We start from the raw sequence: 20,399 nt of genomic DNA, 5'->3' as shown, positions 1-20,399 counted from the left end.
TTCAAAGGGCAAGTTGGAGCAATGTCAACATTTCCTTCAAAATTTAAAACATGCTCCTTTAAGGTTGTACCACCAGATGGTACTATAACCCGAGTGAAGTTCTTTGTTTTTTTTATTTCTATTTTCAACAGTTACAAATAACAGTACAAACAAGAGTACACAGTACAGATCAAGGAGGTAAGGTGAGGGTAAGAGAACAAAAAACAAAACAGAGAAAAATACACATATATAAAATAAATTTTTTAAAGTTGTCAGGAGTGTCATGACCTGCTCGTCGGCTCCTCGTGTGTGCCACGCCCCCCTGATTACCCACGTGTTCTTTCCCGATTGTATCCAGCTGTGTCTAGTTACTTTGATCAGTCCTGTGTATTTCAGTCCGTGTCTTACCTGAGTCCTTTGTCTGTCATTGATGTTAGTCAGTGTCTGATGTCTCCTGCCCCGGTTCCCGGTTTCCCCGAGTTCTGCCTGCCTTGCCTGCTTCATGCCCGCTCGCTTGCCCGCTCGCCTTACCCCCGGTCGGCAAGCGTGACAAGGAGTACGTATTACAATACAATACATCAGCAGAAGGCTACATAAATAGATTCAAGAGACTAAACGTAGAGTACGTCCGGATAGCCGGATATTCTGTTTTTACACTATAGTTTAAAGATAAATATATTTGCCTCTATTTCAAATACAGGGTGTTTCCCAGACCATTTGTTTTTGTGTATGAAATATTTTGGCAAAATTATAATTAAATAAATTATTTTCTTCCATAGTAAAACTAGTCATACTGTCAGATTCTGTAAAGATAACGTCAATGTAAAATTCATTTTTAATATATGCTTGTAGTTCAGACCAGAATATATTAACAATAGGGAAAAGCCGAAATAATTGTAGAGTTTCTGGGTTGCTATTGCAAAAGACATCATTTTCATTTATATTTACGGTAAATCCCTAAAGCTTTCCGTCTGAACGACCGCAAAACCTTGAGGTGCCTGCGCAAAGTCGACCAACTGATAATAATGGCATCTATTTTACTTAAAGCTGCGAGTACTTCAGTGTTTCAAACCCAGACCAAAATACAACTGGATCAATCTAAGATGTGACATTGTTGCAATGAAATCGAGCTCTAAAGTAGGCGAAATGAGAGTTTTTAAGGTTAATTCAGAAAAACAGAGCGTATTTTTTATATGAAAATTTTATCTCAGAAATTCCGAGATAATTATGTCATTAATTCAGAAATTCCGAGATAATTATGTCAGAACAGAACAGACTTCAGTGTACTGACTGTTTGAATGCGTAGTTTACGTCTATCTGGAGAATTAAAGGTGATGTCCACCAGGGGGCAGTGCGAGAACGATCTTGGTCGGTTCCTTCGTTGCCGGTCTAACTTGTTTTGTATGAGTTTGTGACATGAAATGAAGTACGCACCCCCGAAAGCAAAAGAAACACACTTCAAAATTATGAATATATCTATCCCTCGAAAGAGTTACTTAGACTACGCTTTAACATTGAGGATAACAACTGTTAATTTTGTGAAAACAACCATTTATCCTTCTCATGTGATGCAGTTCAAATGATCTGGTTGGATGTGCACAAATGGTTAAAAAATAAATTCCCATCACTTCGTTCTCAAAACATAACATAACATTTGGCTTAATATTAGAGAATAAAGATGAACCCTGTATTAATGTTGTTTTATGTTTAGCTAAATTTTTTTATACATAAAAACAGAATAAAAAAATGTCCCCCCCAACTTTGTTTGCTTTAGAAACGAGTTCAATATGTACTTACAATCCCTAAAGTTTATTAATGGATCTAAACCCAGAAAATATATAATTTTATGAGTAGCTTTCCCAACGATTAGAAAACGGAATTTACATCATATTCTCCTAATTGTATTCTATTTGTTTATTTATCTGTTTTTAAAGTCTTCCCTATGTTCTCTCTGACGCTGCTATTGTTATACAATGCTAATTGAAACTGCCATATGTTTGTCCTTTATTTTGCATGTATGTGTTCAATTATATAATAAAGCATAAAAAAGAGTACGCTCGCGCGTATTTCGTAATTAGTCTGCACTACACTGGAAAATATCCGTTTCCGCAGTAAGTATTGCAGTTCTTATAAATCAGTTTCCCACAAACACGTCTATCCATAAGTAAACAGCAAGGATGAAAATGATTAGGTCTAGGAATAGCTTGAAGAGTGCCTGCGGAGCTCGTTGAAAAATAGTAGCGGTAAACTTTAAACTGATGTTAAATATATACTGGATAATCCTGAAAAAGACCGGTCATTAAAATTGTATAGCTTGCTAAGTTTTGTTTCCAATAACGATATTAATATTATAATGCAACGTAAATCCCACGCTTCGGTGGGATTATATAACCAAGATTTATAAATACCGGAACTGTATTGAAAAATAACGTTTCTTATGAAAGTAGGCAAGTCAGAATTTCAAAGTTAGAGTGTCGTTGTACTTCGTACACGACCCTGCTTTCTTAGAAACTTAAACTGCCATTAACAGGCCATACACAGGAACACCACTGTGCTCGCATTATTGCAATAATTTCTCTTGTCTTTGAAAATACACAGTATTCTATTAATACACAGTTCTTCCGTCCTTTCATTCTTAAAAAAAATCTGATGTTACATTAATACTAACTACTATATACAAACACACAGTTCAGTGACAAAAGGTGACCGTACTGCCACCCCAATTAATTTTGGTGCCACTGCATCTCCATCGTACCGTCGGATTAGTTATAGTGAGCCTGAAGGAGTAGTCAGTTTCATTACCAACCAACTGGAGAGTCGGGGACGTCTCCATGGCTACCGGGTGATGTTTGAAAGATGTCGGCTTAAAAAAATAAGTCGTGATCTCGAGGAAACGACTTTGGTTATGTCGAGATCACGAGAAAAATAAGTCGTGATCTCGAGATAACGAAAAGGAAAAAAAACGTTTATGCGTGTCCTCTACACACTTCCATAACAAGAGATGATCAATATTTTTTTTATTAGCTTTCGCTGTCGCTTTCTCTCCTAACGGTCTTTCTGATTCGAAACACCGGTCTCGAGATCGCGAGCTTCCCGCTGCACTCAAACGCCCAGCGCGTGTCACCAATCCATCCATCCATCCATCCAACTTCTGTACCCGCGTGTCCCATTCAGGGTCGCTGGGGGTTCGGAACCTATCACAGAAGCTCAGGGCAAGGAATGTGTCCCCAGTGACCACACAAAATAAATGGCAGGGCCGGAACACTCTCTATGACGGGTTTGTTTTCTAACCCACGGCCAAAATGAGACACACAGCTTTAGATAATAATAATAATAATAATAAACAATTATCATTAATACTAATATTAGTTAATTAATAATAACCATCATCAACAACAATAATTATTATTGGTGTTGCTGCTGATAAATTCTTATTAATAATTAATTTTATTAATCACTAATAATAATTACATGCCTTGGTGACTGTGTGCAGTTCTAATTAGAAAGGGGCTGTCAAGCAAAACTGCTGCGGGCCCCGAGTGGGCTTACTAACAGGGGGCCTGTGTGGGTTTACTGTGGGCCCCGAGTGGGCTTACTCACAGGGGGCCTGTGTGGGTTTACTGTGGGCCCCGTGTGGGCTTACTCACAGGGGGCCTGTGTGGGTTTACTGCGGGCCCCGAGTGGGCTTACTCACAGGGGACCTGTGTGGGTTTACTGCGGGCCCCGAGTGAGCTTATTCACAGGGGCCCCGTGTGGGCTTACTCACAGGAGGCCTGTGTGGGTTTAGTAAGGATCCTCACCTGTTGCTTTGGTCTTCTGCGTAAGGCGTTTTGCTGTTTTCACTGCTAACTCTGCTTTGCCTGATAGTCAATTTCCCAAAAGTTGGAGTAGTAGTCTACTGGTATCAGATACTCTTTGTTATTGAACGTAAAAACGTCCATCCCAACTTTGGACCATGGCCTATTTGGTATTTCATGGGAGTGTAGTGTCTCTTTTTATTGATTTGTCGCTAACAATCTGCATGTATTACATTTTCCAGTGTAGTTCTTGATATGTTCTGTCATTTCTGGCCAATAAACACATTCCCTAGCTCGTCTGAGGCATCCATCCATGCCTAGATGACATGAGTGAATTCTGCTAATAATCTCGCATCTTATGTCATGTAGAATTACAACTCGTTCTCCCCGGAATACTATTCCATCCTGCTCACTGAGCTCATCCTGTAGTGAGTACTACTGCCTGATTTCATTTGGTGTGTCCCTCTTCATTTGTGGCCAGCCTATTTGCATAGTTTTTGTCAGTGTCTGTAAACAAGCATCTCCCTATGTAGCCTGCCGTATTTTCTCCATTGTCTCTCCTGAAATGGGTGAAAAATTGATCATGTTCACATGTTACACATCATTTTCCAGTGTTCCTTGTGTGCACTCTGGTAGGTATGCCCTACTTAATGTGTCTGCCAACAACATATCTCTGCCTGGAACATAGGTAACTGCTATACGATAACACTGGAGCCTTAGCAACATCCTTTGTAGGCATTTTGGAGCACTTATGGTGGCTCTGCACCATTAACAGTCGGCCATATGTATACTGACGGAATTTTTACATGCCAAAAACTATGGCGAGGCACTCCTTCTCTATTTGGGCATAGCCCCTCTCTGTCTGTGTTAGTGCGCTGCTGACATATGCAACGGGCCTGCTATCTCCTGTCAAAGCTCTGATGCGTCGCACTGAAGTGTCAGTTCCTTTTCTGAGTCATAATATTTGAGATCTGGTGCTCAGGCAATGTTCTCTCTAAGCCGCATGTATGCATCTTCGTGAACTGCTGTCCATTCAAATACTGTCTTTGTGTGGCAGCTGTCGTGAAACTTCACAGTCATCTGACAGATAATGGTAGAATTTTGATAAGTAATTTACCATGCCCACTAATGGTTGTAATCCTTTTACATCTGTTGGTCACGGCATTTCTGTGATTGCATGAACTCTTTCTGGGTCAGTTTTCAGTCCCTGTGCTCTGAACAGATGTCCCATTTAGGCAAATTCCTGTCTCCTAAATTTGAACTTGTCAGCATTCAGTTTGGTATTTTTTCCTCTGTATCTGTCTAACAACATTTTGAATTTTCTATCATGGTCTTTTACTGCTTGGTCTATTGTCTCCCCCTCACCTGTGATTAGCACATCATCTGCTATTAGATACATGCCTGGTAGACCCTCCAGGGCCTGCATCAGCCTTCTCTGAAAAACTTCTGGTGCTGGACTTATCCCCATCGGTATTCTCAGCCATCAGTATCTCCCAAAAGGAGTATAAAATGTGGTGAGGTAGCTTGAGTTTTCTTCCAGTTTTATGTGCCAAAACCCATGCTTGACATCACAAACAGTAAACACTTTGGCTTTTGATAAATCTGGGAGGATATCGTCAATTGTGGGAAGGTCTGGTCCCTCTCTCATCACAATACTATCCACAGCATAAATGTTACCATATTCCACCGACGACTTTCATGGATTCGCTTGCCTATCTGCCCAATAGTGGTGTTTTAACTGTCTCATCTACCATTTCAAACTCTAGTCTATATAGTTTCTGGTTCCTTGCATTTCTGATTTTGATTCTGCATTTTCCCACTGGCCTCAATTCAGTTTTGTTGTACATTAATAAAATCTTGTCTTAGTTTTCAATCGGAGTGTCTGGATTTAGTCTGTTTATAGAGATGATGCTGCAAGTTGTTCCACAGTCTATCTGAAATCTGACCAGGTTCTCGCCAAGTAGCATGCCTGCATAAAGCTGTTTGTCACCCTGCTTTTCTTCTTCAATCTGCTTTATGTTTTCTGTAGGTTTCCACATTGCTGTGATGTTCAGAATATCCTCACAGTAGTCATTTCTTTGTTCATCCACTACATGCACCTGTCTTTTGCCAGCGTTAACCCGTTTTGCACGCTTTTGCAAGGTGATTGGCTTTACCACACTTTTTTTTTTACAGATTTTCCCAAAGGCTGGGCAGTTCTTTTTGCTCCTCTCATGTGTTTTCCCACAAAATTTACAAGTGATTCGCTCACCTCTTGCATTTGATGCCTGTTTAACTGTGTGTATCACTTCTGCATTGCCCTCAATTGTTCTGCTATTCTCTTTCAACAGTTATGTGGCTCTGCATATCTGTGTGCACCTCTCTAAAGTCAGTGTCTTCTTTGAGTAATCTTTGTCGCAGACTTGCATCACTGTTTCCGCACATATTTTGGTCACGTATGAGGGAACTTTTAATCTCCCCGAAATTGCATGTGCCTGCTAACACCCTGAGTTCTGTATTTGACGTATTTGTCTATGTTTTCTCCATCCGCCTGATTTCTTGAAAAAATCTGTACCTCTCTACAGTCTCTTTTATTTTAGGGTTGCAGTGTTCAATGAATTTCTGTAGCATAAAGCTCACGCTTATCTCAGCGGGACTTGCATCACTTTTTAGCACCTGCCACAATTCTCTGCCACCGTCTCCAATAAGATAATGAAATAGTTTAACCTTGGTGGCTTCTTCTGCCTCCGGCATTGCAAGTTCAATGTAAAGTGTGAACTCCTCCTTCCATGTTTTCCATGACTTCGCCAGATCTTTAGCCTCGAAGCATATTGTCGGCGGTGGTTTCAGTCCTTCCATTTTACCTTCGTGTTAGCGTCTCCGCGTCCAGAACTATCGTAATAAACTGGCGTGACTTCGCAAAGTTTATTTCCTTTTGAACTGTCATGGACCTTCTCGACCGATCCTCCAACATGCCACACCTCCTCATCTACCTCGTGTGGAATCCTCATGTTTCCAGTTGCTGTCATTAGTCCTGGGTATTTAAGTCTGCGTTTAAGTATGTTTCCTGAATCCGGTCGTTAACGTAATTTTCAGTTTGCTGCCTGTTCAGTTGTCCTGCTTGTTTTTACCTTTTGATTAAACCCCGTGTTCCCCGATTCATTGCGTCCTGTCCCTGCTTCCCCCGGTCCGTGCCCCGGCAATACATAAGAGTAACGCTAATGGTTACATAAATATTTAAAAATAGCCAATTTACTATTTTGTAATTATGTACACGTTAACGTAAATTCAACGCGAAAAAAGGATAAATTTCTTGAAAGGTGTTAATGTTTACGTACATAGCAAATGCGTCCCGGGTTTCCCTCTTGAGACGCATTTTCTATAAACACCGTAAGGGTTGATTTTTAAAAGTAATGTATTAAGCTAACTTTTAAATGAAATTAAAGTGTTTCGGGAGCATATTTAGGGTTTAAACTATAGAAGTAAGCACATATTACCATTTATTTTAGCAATTCTGCCAAACATCCGAGAATCCTCCTTATTCGCGACGGGTTTTGGACCTTAACCTCGCGAATGTGCGAGGTCTTATCTGCGTAGTAACCAAGCGCTTACGTTCTAGAATTTACCATGACAACACTGACGTACACGTAAACTGTTGGCGGTTTCTGAAAATATAAGCAATTAAGTGTAACGGAGGAGCCATCTACTTCGGGATAAATTCATATACAACATGGAACGTAATGACGCATGGAATATTTTTAATGAGCTTCGTCTGGGCGGACCGCTTTGTGATGTGGTCATTGAAGTCAACGGTGTAAAATTCACAGCCCACAAAATTATTCTTTGCGGCTGCAGCGCCTATTTCCGGTGAGCTGCTATGACCCATACATGCTAACGATGCCAAAACAGAAACGATTTTATTTCTATGATAGTAGAAATTTTCTTAAAGGCATAGTTCTGTTTTATACGGAAGAGGATTAGGGCCACCATGAAAATATTATTTAAATTCTGACTTTTTTCTCGGAATTCTGACTTTTTTCTCAGAATTCTTTTTTTTTTCTAAAGTCAGAATTCTCAGAAAAAAAGTCAGAATTCTGAGATTAAAGTCAGAATGCAAATAATATTTTCATGGTGGCCCTAATCCTCTTTCGTAGTTTTACTATTTTAGTACATGGTTAATAAGAAATATTTGTAAGATGCAGTTACAGTTAAGTGTACCATCTTAACTTTTTGCTTACATTTATTCAACTGATAATATTAGTTTTGAGCCTCGTAATGAATTTATGATTTGGATAATCTCTGTCGCTGGCAAAAACCCAAATTAACTTTGGATCGTAAAGACCAAAATGACATAACCCAGGTGTTTTCAGCCTGAGAGTCCGTACTGCAATTTCAATTGGTCTAGAGAGACGTGCAGTAAATTAACAAAAAGCCAACAATATCTTGTGCATTCTTCATCAGGGCTCTCTTCGCAAATGGCTGGAGTGACACAGGAAGGCATGAGTACAGCATCCCAGATGTTTCCCCAGAGATAATGAAGCTAGTCATTGACTATGCCTACACACACTCTTTGCCCATCACAGTTGACAATGTGGAAAGCCTGTTGGTGGCTGCTGACCAGTTCACCATCGCGGGCATAATGCAAAGCTGTAGCGCGTTCCTGGAGAACCAGCTCTGTCTAGAGAACTGTACTGGCATTTTCAAGTTTGCCGACATCAACTGGTGTCCTGAGTTATACCAGTCTGCCTTCAGCTTTATACTGCATAACTTCAAGGAGGTTGCCACCATCTCTGAGGAGTTTCTGGAGCTCACGCTCCCTCAGCTCTGTGACATCATTGAGAAAGATGAGCTCAATGTGAGTCAGGAGGATGTTGTCTTTGACGCCATCCTTCACTGGATCAGGCATGCACCTGCCAGTCGAAATGCCCACATGTCTGTGCTTCTGTCCAAGGTGATCATAATCACGCATTGTTCCCATTAACATGTCACATGACAATGGAATACTAATTCGATATTCAACTCTCCAGCTGAAGTCTGCAGTGCTTACTACTTTTGCTGGAGACTAAACCTCCATTTCCATGTCACATGTGACTACAACCTAGGCTTCCAAGTATTACAACTGGCAATGCAGTCTAACAAACAAAAGAATGGGAAACTGTCCTAAATATGTACTAGCACACATATCTGACACTTTCAAAGTAAATGGTTTCAGTTAGAGCATTATGAAAGATTATGGAAATTAAACATTAAAATTTGGACTTGGCTGTTGTATCCCATTTGTTAGCAGTTACCCTTTCCCAGGTATTTACAAATGGGAATTCTCTCTGCCTTGTTTCCTGTGTAGGTGCGCATGGCTCGCATAAGCGCAGATTACTTCATGTACACTTTGAAGAACAGTGACCTGCTGAAGGACAGGGTGGAGTTTAACCCCTTTTTTATCAGCACCTTGAAGGCCATGTATAACCTCAACATGAATGGTCCCTCACCTTCTGACTTTGATAACCCGCTGACCCGCCCACGCCTGCCTTCTGCCATCTTGCTGGCCATCAGTGGCTGGAATCACGGCAGCCCGACCAATGCAATCGAGGCCTACGACACCCGGGCTGACCGTTGGGTGAATGTGACGCGGGGGGAGGAGAGACCCCGGCCCTATCATGGTGCTGCATACCTAAAGGGATTTGTGTACTGCATCGGCGGGTTTGATGGTGTGGTCTGCTTCAGTAGTGTGGACAAGTTCAACCCCGTCACTCGAATATGGCATGAGGTGGCCCCGATGCACAGCCGCCGCTGTTATGTGAGTGTAGCTGTGCTCGACAGCTTCGTTTACGCCATGGGTGGCTTTGATGGCCACTTACGCCTCAACACAGCTGAGCGGTACCACCCGGAAGCCAATCAATGGATGCAGATCTCACCCATGATCGAGCAGAGGAGTGATGCTAGTGCCACTGCACTGCATGGCAAAGTAGGTTAAAGGGGGGCATCCAGATGTGTTAACCTAATTTTTCCCATTGGAATGAATTATTGAAAAGTTACCTGATGGATTATTGAGAAGTTTGATTTCTCTTCTACACTGAACAAAAATATAAACGCAACACTTTTGTTTTTGCTCCCATTTTTCATGAGATGGACTTAAAGATCTACAATTCATTCCAGATACACAATATTACCATTTCTCTCAAACATTTCTCACAAATCAGTCTAAATGTGTGATAGTGAGCACTTCTGCTTTGCTGAGATAATCCATCCCACCTCACAGGTGTGCCACATCAAGATGCTGATCTGACATCATGGGTAGTGCACAGGTGTACCTTATACTGCCCACAATAAAAGGCCACCCTGGAATGTGCAGTTTTGTCTCACAGCAAAATGCCACAGATGCCACAAGCATTGAGGGAGCGTGCAATTGGCATGCGGACAGCAGGAATGTCAACCAGATCTGTTGCTCGTGCATTGAATGTTCATTTCTCAACCATAAGCCGTCTCCAAAGGCGTTTCAGAGAATATGGCAGTACATCCAACCGGCCTCACAACCGCAGACCACGTGTAACCACACCAGCCCAGGACCTCCACATCCAGCAGGTTCACCTCCAAGATCGTCTGAGACCAGCCACTCAGACAGATAATGCACGGCCCCATGTTGCAAGGATCTGTACACAGTTCTTGGAAGCTGAAAATGTCCCAGTTCTTGCATGGCCAGCATACTCACCGGACATGTCACCCGTTGAGCATGTTTGGGATGTGCTTGACCGGCGTATACGACAGCGTGTACCAGTTCCCACTAATATCCAACAACTTCGCACAGCCATTGAAGAGGAGTGGACCAACATTCCACAGGCCACAATTGACAATCTGATAAACTCTATGCGAAGAAGATGTGTTGCATTGCATGAGGCAAATGGTGGTCACACCAGATACTGACCGGTTCTGAGTCCCCAGACCCCCAATAAAGCAAAAAACTGCACATTCCAGGGTGGCCTTTTATTGTGGGCAGTATAAGGTACACCTGTGCACTACCCATGATGTCAGATCAGCATCTTGATGTGGCACACCTGTGAGGTGGGATGGATTATCTCAGCAAAGCAGAAGTGCTCACTATCACACATTTAGACTGATTTGTGAGAAATGTTTGAGAGAAATGGTAATATTGTGTATCTGGAATGAATTGTAGATCTTTAAGTCCATCTCATGAAAAATGGGAGCAGAAACAAGAGTGTTGCGTTTATATTTTTGTTCAGTATAGATTGTATGCTATAATTGCTAAGTTCGCTATACTCAAGCGTTGTGATGAAATGACCTTGTAATCATTATGGGACTGCATTATGGGGCTCTCTCCTAGCCCAAGATAGGTGAACTGGTCCACATAATGCATCATTTTATGTTTGCATTGTAATGAAATTAAACTGTTAATCATAGTCTGTCCCCTGCCTTACACCCTGTGCTTCTTGGGGCAGGCTCCAGGTTCTCCATGTCCCAGTACTGGATAATTGCTTTTGTAAGATGAATTAATTCAACATGTGTTAGCAAAACATGCCTTACCTCTTTCTAGATCTACATCACCTATCATATAAAGCATAAGAATCTTCATATGTACTCTGATTTTCATAGGTGTACATATGCGGAGGCTTCAATGGAGCCGAGAGCCTCTTTACTGCTGAGTGCTACAACCCACTCACCGACCAGTGGGACGCAATTGCTCCGATGACAAATAGCAGAAGTGGCCTTGGAATCGTGGCGTATGATGAACAAATCTATGCGGTGAGTGACTCCTTTGTTGTACCTTCAGAATAAGTGGTTTATAAACCTGGTTCCTTATGCCTAAAATTCATTAGGCAAATAGTGCACGATTTTGGGGAACTTGATGTTTCTCCATGACTTTGGCGTGTGAGTAATTCCTTACCTTTGGCTTCTCGCAGGTGGGCGGGTTTGACGGGTCCAATCGTCTGCGCAGTATGGAGGCCTATAACCCTTTAACGAACAAATGGCGTGACGTAGCTGCCATGTTCAACCCGCGCAGCAACTTCGGCATCGAGGTAGTTGACGACCTGATGTTTGTGGTGGGCGGCTTCAATGGATTGACCACCACTACCAGCGTGGAATACTACAATAGGAATGCCGACAGCTGGTACAACGCCCAGGAAATGGGCGCCGGCCGCAGTGGCCTCAGCTGTTGTGTTGTGTCCGCACTCCCCAGCATCGCACGGTACGCTGCCCCTCGTCAGTCCCTGGGGCAGTAAGTCCGTCCACCTTAAACAGCTTATCCTCATGTGACCTCAACCCCTCCATTTTTTAGCTATAAAAGTAGATTCAATAAAATTGCAGGGTTTTAAGTTTTGTATATAGTATACTGACTGTGTTCCTTGTCCCTTGTTTATTTTTATCAAAAAAAAATTTTTGTAAAAAAAAAAGCTGTGCGTATTTTGACAATATTCAATAAATTGCCATTTAAAGGAATATATATTTAATATCCTCCGATTACGTGTTTTCGGAGTGCGCCTGGACGATACATTGCGATACATGCCTATATATGTTAGCGTATCATTTATTTGTTATTCCATTAATACATGAGCACTTATCGACCAGCTTGTGGTAACCTCACTGTGCTAGATAAGAGGTCTCAAAGGTCATTCCTGGGTTTTGTTTTTTACAGTTTCACTCATACATTATCACTTGTCCGATACAGAGAAGGCATGTAGCGGGAACAATACACTGTTTATTGCAGTATATAGTACACTACTATGTAAACATTCATAAATATACAAAAAATGTCATAAATGGTGCATAGGTGACATTAAAACAAAAACCAATAGCAGTACAGCTACAATTCTGGTGTGGAGGTCCCAATACTTTTGGCAATATAGTGTGTGTGTGTGTGTGTGTGTGTGTGCCTGAATGAGAGGTCCCCAAAAAGATAGGATTCATGACTGCATGTGTGTGTGTGTGTGTGTGTGTGTTTGTGTGTGTGTGTGTGCATGAATGAGAGGTCCCCAAAAAGATAGGATTCATGACTGCATGTGTGTGTGTGTGTGTGTGTGTGTGTGTTTGTGTGTGTGTGTGTGCGTGAATGAGAGGTCCCCAAAAAGATAGGATTCATGACTGCATGTGTGTGTGTGTGTGTGTTTGTGTGTGTGTGTGTGTGCGTGAATGAGAGGTCCCCAAAAAGATAGGATTCACGACTGCATGTGTGTGTGTGTGTGTTTGTGTGTGTGTGTGTGCATGAATGAGAGGTCCCCAAAAAGATAGGATTCATGACTGCATGTGTGTGTGTGTGTGTGTGTGTGTGTGTGTGTGTTTGTGTGTGTGTGTGTGCGTGAATGAGAGGTCCCCAAAAAGATAGGATTCATGACTGCATGTGTGTGTGTGTGTGTGTGTTTGTGTGTGTGTGTGTGTGCGTGAATGAGAGGTCCCCAAAAAGATAGGATTCACGACTGCATGTGTGTGTGTGTGTGTGCGTATGTGTGTGTGTGTGTGTGCGTATACGTAAACTACAACCTGGTTCTTTTCTGTTTATCATTGATGAAGGGCTTCTTCCTTGCTTTATGGGACATGGATTCTGCTTCCAGGAATCCAGGAATCTGTCCTAGCAGTGCACTTCAACATCTGCACTTAATGCTTCCCATTCCTTTTGAAGGTCATATAAGGTCATCGTCCGTTTCATGACACACTGTCAGATAAGTTGTCTCTGGCATTAGAAAGTAGCTTCTGCCCAGGAGCACGATTGCCCTCTGGTGGTAACACAAGGCATCACACCAAGTGAGGGACCATTCAGGTCCTGGTAATGTCATTTCTGCCCTACGCAGCCAGCTCATTCTCACCTATAGAGAGCAAGCTGGGGGAGGCATGAAGGGAATTTCTCTGTAGGGATCAATAAAGTATCAATTATTATTATTATTATTATCCATCCATCCATCCATCCATCCACTTTCCAAACCGCTTATCCTACTGGGTCACGGGAGGTCCGGAGCCTATCCCGGAAGCAATGGGCACGAGGCTGGGAACAACCCAGGATGGGGGGCCAGCCCATCGCAGGGCACATTCACACACCATGCACTCTCACATGCATTCCTACGGGCAATTTAGCAACTCCAATTAGCCTCAGCATGTTTTTGGACTGTGAGGGGAAACCGGAGGAAACCCCACGACGACATGGGGAGAACATGCAAACTCCACACACATGCGACCCAGGCGGAGACCTGAATCCGGGTCCCAGAGGTGTGAGGCAACAGTGCTAACCACTGCACCACCATGCCGCCCCCCCGCCCCATTATTATTATTATTATTATTATTATTATTATTATTATTATTATTATTATTACAGAGTCAACAGATCAGATGAGAAACAGGTACACATAAAGAGGGAGAGTGTCATGCCCGGCTCGTCCGCTCCTCGTGTGTGCCACGCCCCCTGCCTTCCCACGTGTATTTCCCTGATTGTACCCCGCTGTATCTGATTACTTTGATTAGTCTTGTCTGGTTTTAAGTCCTGGTCTTACCTGTTAGCGTTGTCCGTCATTGATGTTTCCTGATGTTTGTAAGCGTGAGCTGTTTCCTGGTCCCTGTTTCCCCAGTAAACTCCCGTTTTGCCCCGTATTCGCCTGTCTGCCTGCTCATTGCTCCTTACCCGCACGATCGCCGCGCTCGCTGCACCCCGATCGTGACAGAGAGCATGGCAACAAGTAAATAATCCCTGAATACAGTCTGTTACATCCAGCAGCTAAATACAGACACAGTGAATGCAGTGGATACATTTCCCCACTCAGAACATAGTTACACGCCTCACTGCAATATGTCCAACCAGAAAAATGAACATTTTTGCATTTTATGCTGCACTAATTAAATGCTGCTAGTTGTACAATAACAAAAATAAGTCGTTTTAGGGGAGTCTTTACACTAACATCACCTGATACCTCCATATTGGGAGCCAGTGCGTAAAAAGCAGGTAAATGCTTTGTTCAACCAAAACAGAAGCATTTACTGCGCATGTACCAGCATTGGATGTCACCATCAGCTGGGGATAATTGATTTTCACTCGTCCATTTTCCATATGGTCTGGTCCTATGCAGGGTCATGGGGTCTGGAGCTTATCCTGGAGGTTACGGGCGCAAAGCAGAGAATAACCGAGGACAGGGCGCCAACCCATCGCAGAAAATGAATTTAAACAGAGGAAACAAAATAATAGATCAATAAAGAAAGATATTTACACGTTTCCCTTTCAAAACTAGAATGCTACCAATTTAGATAACTTGAAATTAGTATTTCATTACATGGGTTTTTTTTTCGAAGTTGAATTGGAAGTCAGAGTCACGAACTCGAGTTCCCATCTCTAATGTGGCCAAAACTACCAGTCCGGAAATATGTAAAATGTCTGCAGTGGTTTCCTGGCAGAAGCGGCTGTCTGATGTTTTTTTGATAGGGAGAACAGGGGCTGTTGAATATTCTCCTTCATTTCCTTTAAATAATGTGTTTTCATGCAGCATTTTTAAAAAATATTTGGCAATTTCACTATCATATGCATCATTTTTGGGTTTTAAGTACATGGTGTATGCTGAGGAGTAGTGGTTCCACCCTGTATTTTAAAGGTTTTGGAGAATGACTATCACTACCTTGTGAAGCAATTTGTAACTGTCATGACCTGTGAGTCCAGTCCTCGTGTGTGCCACGCCCCCGATCATCCACGTGTGCTTCCCCGATTGTGCCCAGCTGTTTTCTATCAGTCTGTGTATTTAGTCCGCGTCTGAGTCCGTATTCCTCAGATCCGTCATTGATGTTCTGTACCGTGTTTCCGCGGCTGCTGTTAATTAAACCTTCGTGTCCTGAATCCTCGCCTGCCTCGTCCTTCCCCCACTTGCTGCCTGCCCGTCAACCACCGGTCGTTACAGTAACTTTTTTATGGACTTCAATTTCTTAAGTACAACAGTCGTCACGTGAGACAATCTGTGCTAATAGCGGATAACTGGGTAATGAATTTACTGCTCTGATATTTGTATTGACATTTATGGAAATGTTCTTGTCACTTAAAGATTAGGGCTATTGTGTCTTTTCTGCCCTCTTGTAACATCATCCTGTCTGGTTTTCCATTTACAATTCATCACTTGGTCTTTGATGATACTGCATCTTTGTTTGCGTAAAGTTTGATTAAAAGTACAGATTATTTTTACTTCAAACTATTAAACTTATTCCGAATACGCAGGTTGAGTTCTTTATGCAGTAATCCATCAGTACACTTCAGTCCTTCAAAGTGGCTTCTAACAAATGTGCTTTCTTTTTTGATCCACCAGATGGGGATGTTTAGCCAAGCAGACTAACAGTTATCTGCCCCCTTTCCCATCCTTTCTAGAATATAAAGAACATCGAGCAACACCCACTCATCATTTCTCCAGATGATGTTTGATCCTTTTTTGGAATTTGAAAATTGCGTAAGGAGTACATAAAACTTTCAGTATGCGTGGTAATCTACCCCATTTTGCGATCTTAATTTCTTATGTACTCTAAGAAATGAGCGTAGCCGTGCGCTTGTTCCGTCATCACCCAATGAACTGAAGGAGTTACGGGGACCAATTTGAGAACGGCGTCTGATTGGTCAATGCGGATGTCACTCGCCTTGATGAATATCGAGTTGTCAGCTGCAGCGAGAAGGCGCCGCTCTCGAAGCTCAAGTACCGCGATCGCTCGGCATTGGGGCTAATTTCATCCAAGTAAATGTCGAGCCTTCAGCAAGACGAATTGATCAAGATGTGGGAAAGGTTAGAGACATTTAATAAGCAGACAGCTGGCTAATAGATATCTACATATGCAGTGTTAATGAGTGCCTGCGTTCACCTGGTATACCTATCTAAGCATATACAGCGACCCGGTCAGGGAATGACGTATGACGCTTTCAAGATGACTTGTCCGAAGTCCATAATTTCGAATGTTTATATTTTAAAATGATCAAAATGTATTTTAAGCGGAATCTGCACTGCTTGGTGTTTAAATAGTATTACCGCTAGCTGTGTAGTTTCACTTTTGACACTAAAGGCATGACACCGAGAGAGCTGTCCGTGTACTGCGGTCTTTACTCTTTGTACTATCCGGCTACTTCTCGCAAAAAGCCGAAAATACCCAAGGTGTCCAAAGCCCGCTTCCTGTCAGCCTTCTCTCAGCCACCCTTCCGGTACCGAGTAATGCGGTGGTGGTTTGACCAGGTTGGCGTAACCCGTTTTGAGGCGTTCGGGTTGGCCTCTGGTCGTATAAACCGGTAGCATATGTGTCGTGTAATTACTCTTTCTGAACTAAACTTTTTAGTGAACGAAACTGCTGCAGTCACTGCATGGATTCGGTCGGTCTGTTCATTGAGTCATTCTGCTCCTTCTGTGAAGGTTCAGCGAGTCATTATTCAGTTCCTTCAATAACTTTTCGGTTCATTCTGTGAGTCTTTGTTCAGTTTTTTCAATGATTCTCCAGACCGTACCAGTTCCCAAGCTACCGGTGTAATAGTAATCATCAGAGAGAAATGGGGACTCCCTCCTCCATCCTGAAAATTATTAAAGGGGGCATGTGAACAAATCATTAAACTGAACAGACTCAAAAGCATCGAATTATGTGCAGCCACGATTTACATCTCTATACTACTACAACTAATGCAAGGCCTGTATATTTACTCTGACACCCTACAGATCTAAGAGCAGCTTAGTGCGTGTTTATCGTCATATGAAGTAGTGAGATTAAAGTATATGCCTTATATCAGCTTTGGTGTGGCATGAAAAATGTATCATTCCTAATCTTAATATTCTTTGTGCATAAATACTGTACTTTTGATAATAAGGCTGCACCCAAAAAGCTTGGAAATTACATCATAATTTCAAATAAGTATTGGGAAAGCTGAATTGCTTTATGATATATTGGTTTGTGTTGGAAACAGTAACTATATTAATACTTCTGAGTAATGATGAATTTGGAGTTTATGGAGTGTAGATCTTCAGCTCAAACGTTTACCAAAAAAATCCATTTAATTTTTGCAGAGTTAATGATTCTGTGTAGCATTAAGTATGGAGAAGGAAATATTCAGACCATTTCCATGTTCCAACCTGTTCCAGACTAACCAACTTAATTCATGGATGGTTTACTGAATAACTTAGTAATGTGCTGTATAAAATAATTAGGTAGGAGGCTGTTTAAGTAGCATGGACTAAATCAGGGTTCCTCAGTTCTGGTGCTTTTGGGCCAGAGTCCAAAACAGTTTGCAGATTTGTCTGTTCAGACACATCTTGATCGGCTAATAACCAGGTTTTGTAGGAGTGCATGAGCAGGGAAATCTACAGACTGTGTTGGATTCTGCCCCTCCAGGACCGGAACTGGGGAACCTTGGACTGAATTTTAGACAGACTATCGGCAATAGAAATGATTGCACTTCAGTTATGTTCAAAATAAGTTTGAAATTCAAGATCAAGACTGGACTGAATAACTTTTCAGTCAAACAGTTCAATCAGCAACAAATCAGGTTACGAAGGGCAAGATAAGGCAAATGTCTGTTGAGACAAACATTTATGCTGTTAATTTTTAAAGTTTCTGATATGGCATGTTTCTTCAGGTAAATGGGATGTAAAACAGCAGTTATCGTGAAATGAATCCAATTATCATTAATGTGAGGTCTTTGTCCTTATCTGATGTCAGTAAGGTAAACAAATTTGAGGATGTTGCATGCTGTTGGAACATATATTATGTGCCAAGATTGCATGAAAAGCCCACAAGACCCCCCCATAAACCTGTCTCCAGCGTCTTGCCCTCCCACTGCGGTATCAAGCCGATTCACACTCCTTTCCTCTTAAAATATTCATCCAGTAGCTAATTTCCCCCCCCAGCAGATAAAAGACTTCCCAGTGTCGTAATCTCAGATTCCTCACTATTGAGGATCTCTTTTTGAACATGTTCAGTATTAAGCTGTCAGAAAGCACTGAGCATATACGAGTATATAGACTCATTTTCATACACTGGATTCATATTCCTGCTTGCTGGAACAAATGTGTTACCTCCCGATAAAATCATATAAGGTGTATTTTTTTCCTCTCTTGCTCCTTTACCCACGTTTGTAGTTAATTTGTTCATCCATACGTCAGGCCTGTGAAGACCAATCAGCTTCCAGCTGCTGACTGCGGGGGCGGGAATGTCATGTATGTGTTGTGACAACACATAGGCAGAGAGCATGCTGCCTAGTCTCTGAAGCCTAATGAAGGCCTATTAGCTTCCTCATTCAACCTATCAAGGTGGAAATTAAATCCTTGAAAAAGTTTTTTCTTTTTTTAACCTTTTACTGGAACAAGTCGGATTATATGCTCTTATTAAGAATAAAACAGTGGGCCACCACTTGATACCTGAGGCCTTCATGTTACAATCCAGCAAACTTCTAGGCTACCCACAGTAGCATTTTTGTACTTATGTTACTCATATATGCACCAGATTGTTCTACAGAAACAGTGCCCTGTGCAGACTGGAATAAGCTCCATACCTTCCTGTGACACCATAGTAGATAAACAGTTGGAAGATGGATGAATAGATGGAATTCAAATAGAGTAGAACAGCAACGGCTTGGGATGTAAATCTTCTACTTCTTTAATCACTACACTGCTGGATACCGAGGAACCACCCTGCCATTTGAAGACGTCTCTATTGCCAATGCTTTCTTCTGACATCCTTTACAGAGTCACTGCACGCCAGAAGAGTCCATTTAATTGTTTCAGCTTATTTATAATGCATCTAAGAGCCGGGGCATTTGGGAGAGGCTTCCGGAGTGATCTATCGCCTCCGGTGTCCGCTGAGCCGCGGTGCTGCGGTGGGGAAGCACTGTGGCATCCTGAGGTTTCTTGTTAATAGCCTGGAAAGCAGAGAGGATGCTGGGAGACCTTTCTCCCTGTGTCTGCGGGAGAGCAGCGGCCTGCTAAATGCTAACAGGGCAGCAGTTCATTAATCTGGGGAGAGCGGCCCGCTAAGGTTTATCTGATTTCCTGTCATGCTCCCTTTTCCCCGTGTTGTACTGGAGGTGGATGCCCACAGGAGGAGGTGCAGGGAGGGCCGGCAGAGTGTGGCTTGGTGCTGGTTCCGCCGCCTTATCTCTCTCTTTCCGTCATCCTTTTACCGTCCGCTCTGTGGCGATCATCCAATCTGTCTGTTCTAAACATAGTGCCGCTTATCAGGAAGTTTCCAGGAACGGGGGGGGGGAACCCCATCGGAACAGTGCTCCGAAGATTAAAATGGTCTCCTGGCAGCCTGCGCTGTTCTCTGGGCCCTTTGCAGCCCACAGGAGGCTGTTTGAGTTTCACACTTGGAAGTTGGTTGCCCTGATCTGGTTTTTCATTCCCCCAGAATATGCCAAAAATACCGGCGTTATTTAATACTAGCCATGTGCTGATTCGCTATTAAAAACTGTCAAATCATCATTATTAAACTTGGGTCAACTGACCGCTGCTGCATTACATTGATATACTGTGAAAGTTTTTATATTGTAGGCGAATTTATTTATATTATAGGGTCATGGGTTATTGTTGGTGACCATGGTAACGGAGAAGCATTTTAAAGCACTTTTATGGAGTTTTTTTATTTAATGCACGTAGTACTCTTAAAGGATTAAGGAAGTCTGTAAACTGTAAGTGCGGCGAATACCCTTCCCTGTCC

The 20,399-nt window shown here is 42.3% G+C and overlaps 2 protein-coding genes across 12 annotated transcripts in view; both read left to right on the top strand.

Annotated features, from left to right (window-relative positions):
* Positions 1 to 7,408: 7,408 nt before the first annotated feature.
* LOC125742933 (kelch-like protein 10) lies at positions 7,409 to 12,012 on the top strand. Of its 2 annotated transcripts, none has more exons than XM_049015419.1 (5): positions 7,409 to 7,622; positions 8,217 to 8,610; positions 9,100 to 9,717; positions 11,361 to 11,510; positions 11,669 to 12,012. In XM_049015419.1, exons 1-5 carry the CDS (start codon positions 7,486 to 7,488, stop codon positions 11,987 to 11,989), a joined length of 1,620 nt encoding a protein of 539 aa, XP_048871376.1. In that variant the 5' UTR covers positions 7,409 to 7,485; the 3' UTR covers positions 11,990 to 12,012. The 2 variants fall into 2 exon arrangements, with proteins under 2 accessions (XP_048871376.1, XP_048871375.1); XM_049015418.1 differs by having other exon boundaries at positions 8,217 to 8,706.
* A 4,361-nt stretch (positions 12,013 to 16,373) lies between these two features.
* The window catches only part of LOC125742944 (endonuclease V-like), a 48,833-nt gene continuing 44,807 nt past the window's right edge, over positions 16,374 to 20,399 (top strand). For all 10 annotated transcript variants that reach the window (XR_007398235.1, XR_007398234.1, XM_049015437.1 and 7 more), the window contains exon 1: positions 16,374 to 16,495. Coding sequence is in view for 8 of the 10 variants with exons in the window: in XM_049015437.1 (XP_048871394.1) it covers positions 16,452 to 16,495 (44 nt within the window). In the remaining 2 variants the exon portion in view is untranslated. The remainder of the gene's footprint in view (positions 16,496 to 20,399) is intronic.

Source organism: Brienomyrus brachyistius, chromosome 5, assembly GCF_023856365.1.
Source record: "Brienomyrus brachyistius isolate T26 chromosome 5, BBRACH_0.4, whole genome shotgun sequence".
Lineage (NCBI taxonomy): Eukaryota > Metazoa > Chordata > Actinopteri > Osteoglossiformes > Mormyridae > Brienomyrus > Brienomyrus brachyistius.
This window is presented reverse-complemented; position numbering and strand designations above follow the sequence as displayed.